General features: G+C 44.7%; 1 protein-coding gene across 2 annotated transcripts in view; it reads left to right on the forward strand.

The window, feature by feature from the left end:
- The first annotated feature begins 8,394 nt into the window (after positions 1-8,394).
- Positions 8,395-13,687, forward strand: part of STX2 (syntaxin 2) — a 29,631-nt gene continuing 24,338 nt past the window's right edge. The window contains exon 1 of one of the 2 annotated variants that reach the window (XM_083590569.1): positions 8,395-8,596. In XM_083590569.1, the coding sequence (XP_083446695.1) occupies positions 8,567-8,596 (30 nt within the window). In that variant the 5' untranslated portion in view covers positions 8,395-8,566. The remainder of the gene's footprint in view (positions 8,597-13,687) is intronic. The other variant, XM_083590568.1, reaches the window with a different exon arrangement.

Here is a 13,687-nt window from a genome sequence, read left to right on the forward strand (position 1 = left end):
CAGAAGTGTCAGCTGAAAGACTCGTTGTATTCCAAAGGTGGGGGGAAATACAGTGATATGGGAAATTGCTTAATGCTGTCTAATTGGGGCACCTTGCACAGTACAGTCTTCACTGACTGGCAGTGGCTATCCGCGGTTTCAGGCAGGCCTCTATCCCAGTCTTAGCTGGAGATGTTGGGAATTGAACTCGTCACCTTCTCGCATGCACAGCAGATGCTCTACCACTGAGCTATGGCCTTTCCGAAATGTCTTTCAGCTTACACCTAAATGAGGCCTACGTGGAGACAACTGAATGTAATTTCTGAAGGAGTTCCCTAATCAGGGGGCAGCCACAGAAAAAGCCCTGTTTCATGCCTGCCCAGCAGAAGGTAACATCCCTGGCAGATGTTAATAGTGTCAGTTTGCATTTCTTAATACAGGAAGTATTGATCTGATGTGTACAGATCTTTCCTATTCTGCTTAGTTCAAGAAGGTTCTGGAAGGTTTCTACTCTGCGTGAAAGAAGGTTCTTGTTTGGGTAGGGACACGGGTGGTGCTGCGGTCTAAACCACTGAGCCTCTTGGGCTTGCCGATCAGAAGGTCGGCAATGGAGTGAGCTCCCGTTACTCTGTCCCAGCTCCTGCCAACCTAGCAGTTCGAAAGCACACCAGGGCAAGTAGATAAATAGGTACTGCTGTGGCAGGAAGGTAAAAGGCGTTTCCGTGTGCTCTGGTTTCTGTCATGGTGTTCTGTTGTGCCAGAAGTGGTTTAGTCCTGCTGGCCACATGACCCGGAAAGCTGTCTGTGGACAAACGCTGGCTCTCTCGGCCTGAAAGCGAGATGAGAGCCACACTCCATAGTCGCCTTTGACTGGACTTAACCGTCCAGGGGTCCTTTACCTTTACCTTGTTTGGGTTATTCCTTCTGCAAAGCTGAGTACAGCTGGTTTAAACTGGTTCTGTTATCTTTCTGTCAAGGCCATGCTGACTATAATAGGCCAGGAGCCTGGGTTTCACTTACTTTCTCTTTCTATCTCTTTGTTCTGGTGTGGAGTTCTGTATACAGTGGTACCTCGGGTTAAGAACTTAATTCGTTCTGTAGGTCTGTTCTTAACCTGAAGCACCACTTTAGCTAATGGGGCCTCCTGCTGTCGCTGCGCCACCGCTGCACGATTTCTGTTCTCATCCTGAAGCAAAGTTCTTAACCCGAAGTAATATTTCTGGGTTAGCGGAGTCTGTAACCTGAAGCGTATGTAACGTGAGGTACCACTGTACTGTATAGTGTTAAGGTTTAGACTTACAGTATTATAAGATATTGTAAGTTTAGGTTAAGTCTGCTGCAACTGGATTTTTTTTATGAACAGTGCCAGTCCTGAATGTATTGGATTTGTGACCACTATGCTCATTTGCCTTCAGTAGCAGTAAAGCTCTGCTGGATGAAATACAATTGCCTCTGGTCTACTTTTGGGGAATCCTGCAACATGTTTAAGTTGTTACTCTGCTAAGTATACACTGGAATCTACTCTGGATCAATATTGAGTAGCATTTATATGACAAATAGATGAGTAAATTGCAGTACGTGAAGAAGCACTCCCAGTACAATGGTACCTCGGTTTACGAACTTAATCCGTTCTGGAAGTCAGTTCTTAAACTGAAATCGTTCTTAAACCGAGGCGCGCTTTCCCTAATGAGGCCTCCCGCCGCCGGTGCCCTTCCACCGTTTCGCTTCCGTTCATAAACTGAGGTAATGTTCGCTAACCGGAACACTACTTCTGGTTTTGCGGAGTTCATATACCAAATAATTCATAAACAGAGCTGTTCTTAAACCAAGGTACCACTGTACAACAAAATGTAATAACCATTAGGGAAAGCATGCCATCTTGCCCTGAGGAGTGGGGAGGGGAGAAGCTTTGGGGAGTGACCACCATCCAGCCCTCGTAAGGTCCCCTCTGTCTCCCAACTGCCATCACAGAGGCGTCATCTTGCTCTGAGGGGAGAGGAGAAGCTGCAGCAACATCTTCTAAAGCAAGCAAGTTGTCTTTTCCCTTTAATTTAATGCAAACATTTTTTAAAAGATGCTTATCGTTATACTCTTATGTAAACTGCTTTGGAGGGTCTCTCTGAAAGCGATACATTGATACCTTGGTTTACGAACTTAATCCGGTCCGGAAGTCCATTCTTAAACCAAAGTGTTCTTAAACCAAGGCGTGCTTTCCCATAGCAGCAGGGGACTCATTTTACAAATGGAACACACTCAACGTGTTCTGCTTCCAAGGCAAAATTCACAAACCAAAACACCTACTTCCGAGTTTGCAGTGTTCTTAATCCAAGTTGTTCATAAACTAAGCTGTTCTTAAACCAAGATACCACTGTATATAAAATACTTCAAAATAAATAAGAATACCATCAAGAGAACAGTAAGACCAGGGCCAGCTCAATCATGAGGCAAGGTGAGGCACTGGCAGGATCCGCAGCAGATCCCCATGTCGATATTTACTCTTTGCTTGTTCCTGATGTAGATCCTCACTCACGGAGGCACCCTTTTGTGATTCACCTCAGGTGCCAAAATGTTTTGTGCTGGCTCTGAGTAAGATAACTGTTACAGTATCCAGGAGCTGGTGTTACTGGAATGTAGACAGACTCACAGTATGTTTATTTATCCCACTGAATTCAGCAGGACGTGCTGCTCATTAATCAGCAGGCTTCGGGTTTCACTGCCCGTAATTCCAACAGGCATAAGGTGGTTGTGGGAAGGGAAACCTCTCCACGAGCAGACTCTAGATCAGGGGTCATCAACCTTTTTCAGCCGTGGGCCAGTCCACCATCCCTCAGACTCATAGCTGTCAACTTACAGATTTGAAAATAAGGGACCAGCAGCCAAAATAAGGGATTTTCCAAGCACAGGTATGTTTGACTTCTGAGCCCCTCCAAGCCAAAGGCAGAAAGCACAGTCAGCAGCCAAACGAAGCCTCAAGTGGTGGTTCCCACAGCGCAGCAACCCAGCAAAGGGGATGCAGCAAGGAAAATCACCATCACCTCTCCGCTGGGAAGCGCTGAGCAAAGGCGAGTCCCCAGGCAACGTGGCCAATTTGATCGGCACAAGGCATGCAAGCTCCACCCCCCCAGTTGTTCTTAGACTCCTTATTGGTGAGCAACACAGCCAAGCAACACAGTTGGAGCCTCCCTCCTCCCTGGCCGGCAGGGAGGGAGGGAGAGGAGCTGCTTCCTTTGAAACCCGGGAAATTTAAGGGACATCATCAATAAGGGACAGCAGCGGGACACAGTGCTGGGATAAGGGACATTCCTGCCAAATAAGGGACGGTTGACAGCTATGCTCAGACTATGTGGTGGGCCGGACTATATGGGGGGGGGGGAATGAACGAAATACTATGCCCCACAAATAACCCAGAGATGCATTTTAAATAAAAGGACACATTCTACTCATGTCAAAACACAGATTCCCGGACCATTTGTGGGTCTGATTGAGAAGGCGATTGGGCCACATCCGGCCCCCGGGCCTTAGGTTGCCTACCCCTGCTCTAGATATATGCAGGTCAAAACAATCCCCACCTTCCCTGGGGCCACTTAAGAAAGACATGGAAGGAGACAGAACAAGGAGGTGCAAGCCAGGGATCTTCCAGTCAGCCTGGGAAGACGTTGGGGTGCTTCCAGACTGTATTTCGGGGTGTGATTGAATCGCCTACCATCAAATCCAGGTTGCATGATTAAAGGTGTTTTAAAGTTCTTGTGCAACAAACAATTTTTTCAATTTATTTATTTACGGCTATTAGCCCATAAAATATGTACAAACATAAAAACACAGGGACATAAAAACAGATATATCCGACAACAGAAGGTGAACACCACGATGCAAGGGTGGGTCACTGAGCAGAGCCAAGTGACAGCTTGGGGCCAGGAGAGCTCCAAGGGACGGATCACAGAAAAGGAAAACTGAAGACGAACTCCGACATGCACTCTCATCATAACAGTCCGATTAGTTTTGATGTTGTTGTTGTTTTTTGGTGGTTTTTGAGTGTGAGATAACCGCATTCAGAAATCTCGCCACCTGCAGAGTTACAGAAGGATCTGTATCCTGCAAAAGCAGTGCGGCGTGTGACTCAACAGGCCTGCCAACCAAGCGCAGTAAAGCAGGACCCAGGAATTTAGCCCTGGCTATGCTATGTAGGGGACAGTTGTGAAAGAGATTCAACAGTTTCCCCATCACACACGCATAGCGGAGACACCAAACCCTTGGAAAATCTGTGGTTCAGCAGGTTCGATGGAAAGACATTGAACCTTGCACGAATAAATGCACGTCGGTGTGGTACTGATGAAAGAGATGACATGTATGATGGAAGGCCAAGTGGTGGGGTTATTCCGTGATACCTGGGGGAGCAGACACCCCACCCCTGGCGAGGTTCTTGTGCAACAAACCTGATCACCATTACTGCAAAGAAACCGGGACTTTTTGCGTTAAGGAAAGTGACAATTAAATGCACTGGGACACGTGGGATAACATTTGCTTGACAAAACATCATCTAACCCATAGGCCTCCAACCAGTGGGTCGGGACCCACAGGTATGTAGGTCACATGACCTTCCTGGGTGGTTCACAGAACAGCTGTTGCTGCTCTGTTGGATTCCAGCAGAGGCTGATCAGACCAATGCTTATTTTATCTTTTTCCTTGAGTGATGCAAATCAGCAGGAGAAAGATGAGGGCATTTTTTATATAATTATATTTCTTGGCAACCATATCCTCACCTTCCTCTAGCTATGTCTGTACCTCTCTGTGGAGCAGGGACACTGTTCACTTTCTAGTCTGTTTCTATGGCTTTCTAGGCTTCCCCCAGAATGAAGGTTTGCTAGGGACTGGAATGCCTAAGTATCTGCTGAGGTGGGTAGATGGGTTGTGCAGTAGTTGACATAATGAGTCTGTGGGGGGGGGGGGACCACTGGTTTTCAATAGCTTCTTAGCCATTTTGCTAAGAACATGTGTAACACCACTAGTTTTATTTAGCAGTCATGCTAAGGAAAATATTGTCATTTTAGAATTAATAATGTGCCTTATTGACACTAATAGGTATAAATCAGAAGTGAATATGTGAAAGTGGGACCCAAATTGTAGGCTAGAAGTCAGAGGTGAGTCTTAAGTCTGGACCAGATGAAGACCACTGACCTAACCCCCCCAACAGACAAATTAGGATGAATGCAAACCCTCCAACATTTCTCTGATGAAAATAAGGATGTCCTATTCCCTAATAGTAATAGCTGCTATTATTATTATTATAATAATATTATTATTATTATTATAACCCACCCATTTAAATGGGTTGCCCCAGCCACTCTAAGCAGCTTCTAACATATATAAAAATGTAATAAAACTTTAAACTTTAAACAAAAAAACAACCCCCCCACTTCCCTATACAGTGGTACCTCGGGTTACAGACACTTCAGGTTACAGACGCTTCAGGTTACAGACTCCGCTAACCCAGAAATAGTACCTCTGGTTAAGAACTTTGCTTCAAGGATGAGAACAGAAATCGTGCGGCAGTGGCGCGGCTGCAGTGGGAAGCCCCATTAGCTAAAGTGGTACCTCAGGTTAAGAACAGTTTCAGGTTAAGAACAGACCTCCAGAACAAATTAAGTTCTTTACCCGAGGTACCACTGTACAGGACTGCCTTCAGATGTCTTCTATATAGTTACTTAAAGTTACTTATCTCGGGGGTCGCATAACTCAATACCCTCCAACATTTCTCTGATGAAAATAGGGACATCCTAAAGGAAAGTGGGACATTCCGGGATCCAATCAGAAACTGTGGTGGCTTCTGTAAATCCGGGACTGTCCCTGGAAAATAGGGACACTTGAAGGATCTGTGAATGCTCAGTCAACAGGATTCATCCTAGCCTTACTGTGTTGCATTACATGTATGTATGTATGTATGTGCAGGGGTATTCTAACATCCAAGCAAGCTTTGTGCAAACAAAGCCGGATGAATGCTCAAATGGGTCATCTGAAAGCATCTTGTCACTCCACATTTTATAAAATTTGTTTGTATCAGTGTTTTAAAGTTGTAAACCGCCTTCGGTGTGAACAGCACTACAGGATGTAATAAACAAACAAGCAAACAAAACTTTTGTGGACTGCACAGTGTTTTTGAGAGAGAGCGAGCACCAAAATATGTAAATATGCTGAACAGACAATCTATACTAAAACATTTTCTTTTCTTTTCTGGTCCTAAGATGGTTAACAACAGGTCGCTGGCTGGCAGTTCCCAAAGAAAAGTTTTGTTCGTTCTGCTCCAGCTCATGCTAAGAACAGGACACGCTTTGGAAACATGCCTATTTCAGATTTATTTCTCAATAGGTATGCCACATTACATAAACATTTCCAGCTTTTTGAAGCTGCAATCTTAACAACATAATTGCCTTTCTGAATCGCACTTAAGGTTCCTTAAGGCGGCTGATAGTCCATTGAGAACTGGAGCCATTTGAATGCCTCTGAGAAGCTGCAGGACAGGAAGGTGAGGTTGCTGCCTTTGTTTCCCAGTACTTAGAGATAAACATCCTCTGAATGGGGAAGTTTCATTTTGCTCTCATGGCCTTGATGAAACATAACGGTCATTTTATTCAGCATCCTCTTTCTCACAAATACCTATTATTTATCAATGGTATTTGGATGCCAGCCCAGGATATCAAGCTTTCTGGGTGGTGTACAATTCATAAATTTAATTTATAGTCCTCTGTGGATAAGACACACAGCTTGTATTCACCAGGAGCCGTGCATCCAATATTGTGAGCCCAGTTTTGTGGAGCATCCTCCCAGCTGAGATCAGACAGGCCCTCTGCTTCTAGCACCTGTTGTTGTTGTTTAGTCGTTTAGTCATGTCCGACTCTTCGTGACCCCATGGACCAGAGCACGCCAGACACTCCTGTCTTCCACTGCCTCCCGCAGTTTGGTCAAACTCATGCTGGTAGCTTTGAGAACACTGTCCAACCATCTCGTCCTCTGTCGTCCCCTTCTCCTTGTGCCCTCCATCTTTCCCAACATCAGGGTCTTTTCCAGGGAGTCTTCTCTTCTCATGAGGTGGCCAAAGTATTGGAGCCTCAGCTTCAGGATCTGTCCTTCCAGTGAGCACTCAGGGCTGATTTCCTTCCGAATGGAGAGGTTTGATCTTCTTGCAGTCCATGGGACTCTCCAGAGTCTCCTCCAGCACCATAATTCAAAAGCATCCATTCTTCGGCGATCAGCCTTCTTTATGGTCCAGCTCTCACTTCCATACATCACTACTGGGAAAACCATAGCTTTAACTATACGGTCCATGGGGTCACGAAGAGTCAGACACGACTAAACAACAACAAATGATAACTAATCGCTATGGGATGTTGTATGTTGCTTAAGTAATCTTCCCATACAGAATCGTAGACTTGGACAGCATCATGAGGGTCTTCTGCCCAACGCTCACACTCGTGATCCTGAGATTACCAACCTCATCCCCCACTAACTGAGCTATACCAGTTAAATATACAAAGTATTCAAATGTTCATTTGTATTATATTTTTTGCCTTGCGGTGCCATCGCGAAATCGTTTCTCGTAGCACCCACTTGAAAATTAAAAAGGGTAAAAGGACCCCTGATCATTAGGTCCAGTTGTGGCTGACTCTGGGGTTGCGGTGCTCATCTCGCTTTACTGGCCGAGGGAGCCGGCGTACAGCTTCCGGGTCATGTGGCCAGCATGACTAAGCTAGGTTGGCAGGAGCAGGGACCAAGCAATGGGAGCTCACCCCGTTGCGGGGATTTGAACCGCCGACCTTCTAATCGACAAGTCCTAGGCTCTGTATGCACCCCTAAAAGAAACAGAGATGTATGTCATAATTGGAAAAAAAACAAAGTCCAAGAGTCAATTTGAAAACAATTATGGTATAGAAATGATAAGAACATAACAATATTCAAATTAAAGAATGCAATATTAAGGTATAATAAAATAAGCAGGAGAAGTTAATATGTAAAGAACCAGAAAAGGAAGTTGAGGGGGGAGTCCTGAAATTGTATTTTTCTTTCTCTTTGAGATAATGTTATTGCGATGAATATAAAACTGCAAAACTTAATAAAAACTATTTTTAAAAAAAAAACAAAGAACATTATGCACCCCTTCTTCTTTTTGCTGCAAGCAGCCCCGAGCAGCACCTCATTATTCTTATTCGTTTCGCGGGCGAAAGCGGCATACAAAATTTACAAAAAAAAAACCGAATCCCCGAACGCGCCCCCCCCCCCGCCCAGGGCACTCGATTTGCGTAAGCGACGCCCCACCTGCTTGTATTTGCATATGGACCACGCCCCTCTCCTCGCGCGGTCCTCTTGCCTCCCCGGCGCTCTCCTCAGCTGCTCGGCTCGCGGGAGCGGCGGCGGCGCATGCGCGGGAGGCGGTGGTTGCCCTGGCATCGCAGCTGAGGGAGCCGCAGCCCGTGAGGGGGACGACGGAGGGGAAGCGGGCGGAGAGGCGGCGGCGGCGGCGCCCCTGAAGCCCCGGGAGCGGCCGGAGGAGGAGGACGAGGAGGCAGAGGGCCGCCCGGGCCCCGTCTTGGCCGAGATGAGGGACCGCCTGGCCGAGCTGGCAGCGGTGAGGGCGGCGGCGGAGGGAGGGTCCCGGGGGGTGGGGGGCGGGGGGGGTGGCAACCTGGCATCAGGTTGTCCGGAGGGCGCCCCCTAGAGGGGCTCCAGGCCCTGGGGTGGGGTTCTGGGGGGCTTACTTTGGAGTAGGCGCGCCCCGGGGTCGCTGAGCCCCGGGGTCGGGTCCACCTCGCGCTGCTGCTCTCGGGTATAACGTAAAACGTACAATATGAAAGAATGCTGTTTTATTGCTAGGATTTATTCGTTTGTTTCCCCCCCTTCTTCAGTGCGACTTCTGAGTAGGCATATGTAAAGGGGCTGGGCACTTCGCAGCATCCTCGTGTTGTTGCACTCGTGAAAGACTCGTGTTGATGCTAAACGTGTGTGTTTTTGTGTGCATATTATTATTATTATTATTATTTATTAGTTTGCTGGATTTGTTTTGTTTTTTGTTTACTTTGTTTACAGCGGGTCTTTGCTTTTGAATAGGCGCCTAAAGGGCTGGGCTCCGTGTTAGCAGCATCCTCGCTTTGCTCTCATAAAAAAACCCTTAAAAAACAAACCCCGTGTTAATATAAAATGTGAGTGCGCATTTCATTAATGTTGTTGTTTTCATTATTATTGTGCTGGATTTATTCATTTGGGGGTTATTTGCTTACTTTAAAGAGACATTTTTTTGAGTGTGTATGTATGTATGTATTATCCCTCCACCTGAAGATCACAGGGCAGTTTGCAGTGTAAAAATACAAATTGAGAAGACAAATAACAGGAAAAACATAAGCAATAACCTGCTTCTAAAAGGCTAAGCATGAACATGCTCTTTAAAATGGGTATTTAGCTCTCACAAGTGTGTGTGTGTGTGTGTGTGTGTGTGTGTGTGTGTAGAGCCTTGAAAATATGTAAAAGAGCTCTTAATTCATAGCATTCTCCTTGCCTTACTCTCATTAAAGCCTCATGTTAATATAAAATGTGCATGTGCACTTTTATTATGATGATTATTGTGCTGTATTCGGGTTTTGGATTTTTTTTTACTTTAATGGGGCTTAACTTTGAGTAGGTGTGTAAAGGACTGGGCTCTGAGTATGTGTTTGTCTTAAAATGTGCATGTGCACTATATTATTATGTTGGATTGCTTCGTTGTTGTTTTTTCTTTTTCATTAATGGGGCTTACTTTTGATTAAGGCAAGTAAGGGATTGCTCTTGAGAACTGTCTTTATCTGACCTGTGCATGAATTTCATAAAGACTCATGTGTATGCATATTTTTATTATTCTAGATTGATTTTGTTTTTTACATTTTCTTTTATGGGACTCACTTTTGAGTAGCTTGAGATCTGTCTTTATATCATCCTCATTGTACTGCTCTCATAAAAACTCGTTTCAGATAAAATGTGTGCATGTATGTTTTTACTATGCTAAATTGATCTGTTTTTCTTTACTGCTCCAGATTCTCATTGTGTGCAGAAAAGCAGAACATGCTTAGAAACATATATAATCTTAACACATATACACATTATATAATGTACATATTAAAAATGTGTATGTGCCTGTGTACACACCATACATTTAAAGCACATCCCTCCCAAAGAATCTTAGAAACTGTAGTTTAAGTGTGCTGGAAATTGTAGCTCTGAGGAGTGAACTGGAGTTCCCAAGATTCATTGGGTAGGAAAATCTATAGTGTGTATGCTCCCTTTTTCTTTTTTACATTTTCATAATTTTTTTACAAGAAACACAAAAAGGTATAAACAAGTTTAATGACTAGAATCTAGTACAGTACAGTAAAAATATGTATGCATACATCACATAGAATGGAGCTTGTTTTTAGAGGCATTTTATGTAAAGTGTGTTTGTGCAACTGTGTATGTATTGGACTGGATTGTACTTATCTTTTAAATGGGTGGATAACCTGTAATCCTTCAGGTGTTTCTGTACTCCTTAACTCCTCTTACAACAGGGACTATAAGAATGGATGATGGGAGTTTTAGTTACCTTTTAAAAATATTTAACACTTTCCCAGTTGGTTTGCTGTGGTTAGCTTCAGAAGTACCTGTTTCTTCTGTGATTTTTTAGATGCTAGGAAGAGGTGTATTTCAAGCCCTTGTTGCATCTAAGAATTATTTTCTTCCCTGACATTCTGAAGCAGTGGAGCCACATTTGACTTCCTTTGCCCCATATAGCATTCCTAAGGGTAAGAACAATTTGCCCTTAGAAGAACACAGATCTTCCTTAATGCTTTCTGCATGTGTTAGAGAAAGCCCAGAGTAGTAATTAATACAGAACAGGCCACTTCTTCTGACAGTGGATAAGTCTGCGGTATCTCTCTGCTGGAAGGGATCAAATACTCAAATCACACCTAATGCAGAGATGTGTCAAATTACCCACCCTGTTTGGAATGCAGTAGCTGAGGTGCAGTGGGGAGGTGTTTGGGTGGGTTGGTATTTGGGGCTTACAATTTCTTCTAATGATTGGTTTAGTTTTGCATACAGTTTGGCAGCTGCCCTTATAGGTGGTTTACCTTCAGAGTATGGTTAATGAATGAGATGTTCTTTGAGGGATGTGCAAGTTGGGGTCAGGTGCATTTGTGCCAGTGTAAAGGAACTTTAAGGCAGTGTATCATGTTGATGATGTTTGGAGGCAGAGGCGCCGAGTTGCGCTCAACATTGGGGTACCCATCATGCGTGCATGATGTCACACGCACATGGCCCCCCAAACCAGTTAGGTCGACTCAGCCCCCACCCACCTTACCTTACCTTTGTTTACTGTCACTGCCGCAAGGCTAGGGCTGCCTGGGCAAGGCCACTACTTTCCCCTTCGTGGGGCCTGCTGAGGCGCTTTAGTGCATCCCTTTGAGATTGCCAGGGCGCCTTCTTGGAAGGCACCCTGGCAATCATCACAGGGATGAGCTGGGGTGGACGCGCCAGGGCAAAGACAGTTCACCCCACCATGTCCCTGGCAGAGATTGCCAGCACACCTTCCCATAAGTAGCCCTGGCAATCCTCAAAGCGATGAGCCAGTGCAAAGACCCCCTAGGGACCGGGCCCCTAGCCCACAAATATTGAGGGGGCTGAGGATGATGAATGAGTGTGATGTCTGTGGGGCAGAGGTTTGAAATCCGTACTATAACTGCTAGGGATATATGAGAAGTCATGGGTTAAAGTGAGGCACAGGCTCTAAGAAGCAAAAGTCTGAACTGATTCCTGGATGAAGTGCAACTTCCTGAGGTAGCTTTAGGCAAGCTGTATCTCTTGGGCTCCTGCTTCCGAAGAAGGTGGTGGGTGGGGACTGGAAGAAACAAGGTCACTGTGAGGATCAGTACACAGGAACAGATGCATTGTGTGAAGTGTAACTGAGGCTGTATACACACTAACCCATTTGTGGCACAAAAATGTAGTTTTTCACAATTTGGAATTATTCAAGTTTGTCCTCAGCATGCCTCTTCCCATCTCGATTGATTTGCGATCCTGCCATCCACAAGGGTGGGTGTGGTTAATTTATATGCTTTTGAAAACCCTCCCCTTGATTAGGTTATCCATTCCTTTTCCTCCTTTCACTTGTCCAAGGTGAATGAAGGAGGAAGTGGTGATCTTGGTACCTATCTGGTAACTTATTGGGCAGGTGTGGATACATACACACACACACGGCCTATTCCTACATCTGTTTTCAAGTGGACATACTGTGAGGTGGTGCAGAATCAATCCACCTTAAGTTTTTGTTTTCAGAATGAAGCCAGATTTTCAGGAAGTGTTTTTCAGGGGGGCAAGTGTGTATGTAGTAGAGTTTTATTGCACATGGGCTACAAAGAAAAAACAAGTACGTAGTCTGTTGTTTCTAGAAGTCGCATGTTGTGTTTATGTAGCCTGAGCAAGGGAATCATGCTAGTGAGGCAAATGGAAGGAGCGCATTGCTCAGGTGTTACAGATTGGGAAATGTGCATTGAGTTTAGATGGGTTGTGTAGGCAGGGAATAGAGAGCAGCAGCAGCAGCAACAGAAGTAGATGTGAATTGGTTGAAACTAGTCAGAGCTTATGGGAGGATAGTCAAGCTTCGGTGGGATATTTATGAAAAGATAAATCTATGCCATCCTCCAGTCAATGGATTGAGGATATGACAACTCTCACAACTTATGAACGGATTGCTTGTAGACGTAGACTGCGTGGACAAGTATAACTATTTGGAATATGTTTATTAAAATGCAGTCGTACCTCGGAATTTGAACACCTTGCGATTCAAAACTTTTTGGCTCCTGAACACCGCAAACCCAGAAGTGAGTGTTCCAGTTTGTGAATGTTCTTTGGAACCTGAACATCCGACACGGGTTCCGCAGTTTCCAAACGTTTTGGAAGTCGAACAGATTGACTTCCGAGGTAAACTGTATAGTTGGTTATAAATTACTATATATATATTTGGATGATAATAACATTTATATACATATGTACTAGTCAAGCATATATGGAATTGTAGTTGTTTGCATGTGTAGTGACATAATATACCTTCCTCCCTTTTTTTCTTTTTTAAATTCACTTTTTATTTCCATTTTATTTTGTTCAGTTGACATATTCTTAATAAAAATTAGTAATTAAAAAGCTGGGGTGGGATATGACTGTTGGAGTGGTGTTTGGAGAGGATCACAGGGTGTTAGACTGGTCAGTATGGCAGCATGGAGGGGATGCTACCAAGTTGAATCACGACATGTACCATTTGAGTGAGGCTTTGTGGTACATTAATCTGCGTGGCATGACTGATGTGGGTTTGGGGAGTTGAGTTGTGAGGCGGTAACTGGATTTGAACAGCAACCGTGTGAGCATGTACACACATATAATAATAATTTACATAATTTTATATGCCGCCCACCCGACTGGCTTACCCCAGCCGCTCAGCAAAATATATGTAACCTGATCCATGAATCAGGGGAAGCTTAGCATGAGAGCTAATGCAGAAAGCAGAATCCAGCTTGGGCCTGTATCACAGGCGCTGGGATAGTCAGGAGATGCAAACAGGAAATATGGGTCAGGAAGGGTTGCCATGTGGTAAGGATAGCGTGCAAAGGAAATGCAACAGATTAGCCTTGAAAATTTCAAATAAAGGCATGATGGGAAATTG

This window comes from Podarcis filfolensis (genome assembly GCF_964270895.1).
Source record: "Podarcis filfolensis genome assembly, chromosome: 16".
In the NCBI taxonomy this organism is placed as follows: Eukaryota; Metazoa; Chordata; class Lepidosauria; order Squamata; family Lacertidae; genus Podarcis; species Podarcis filfolensis.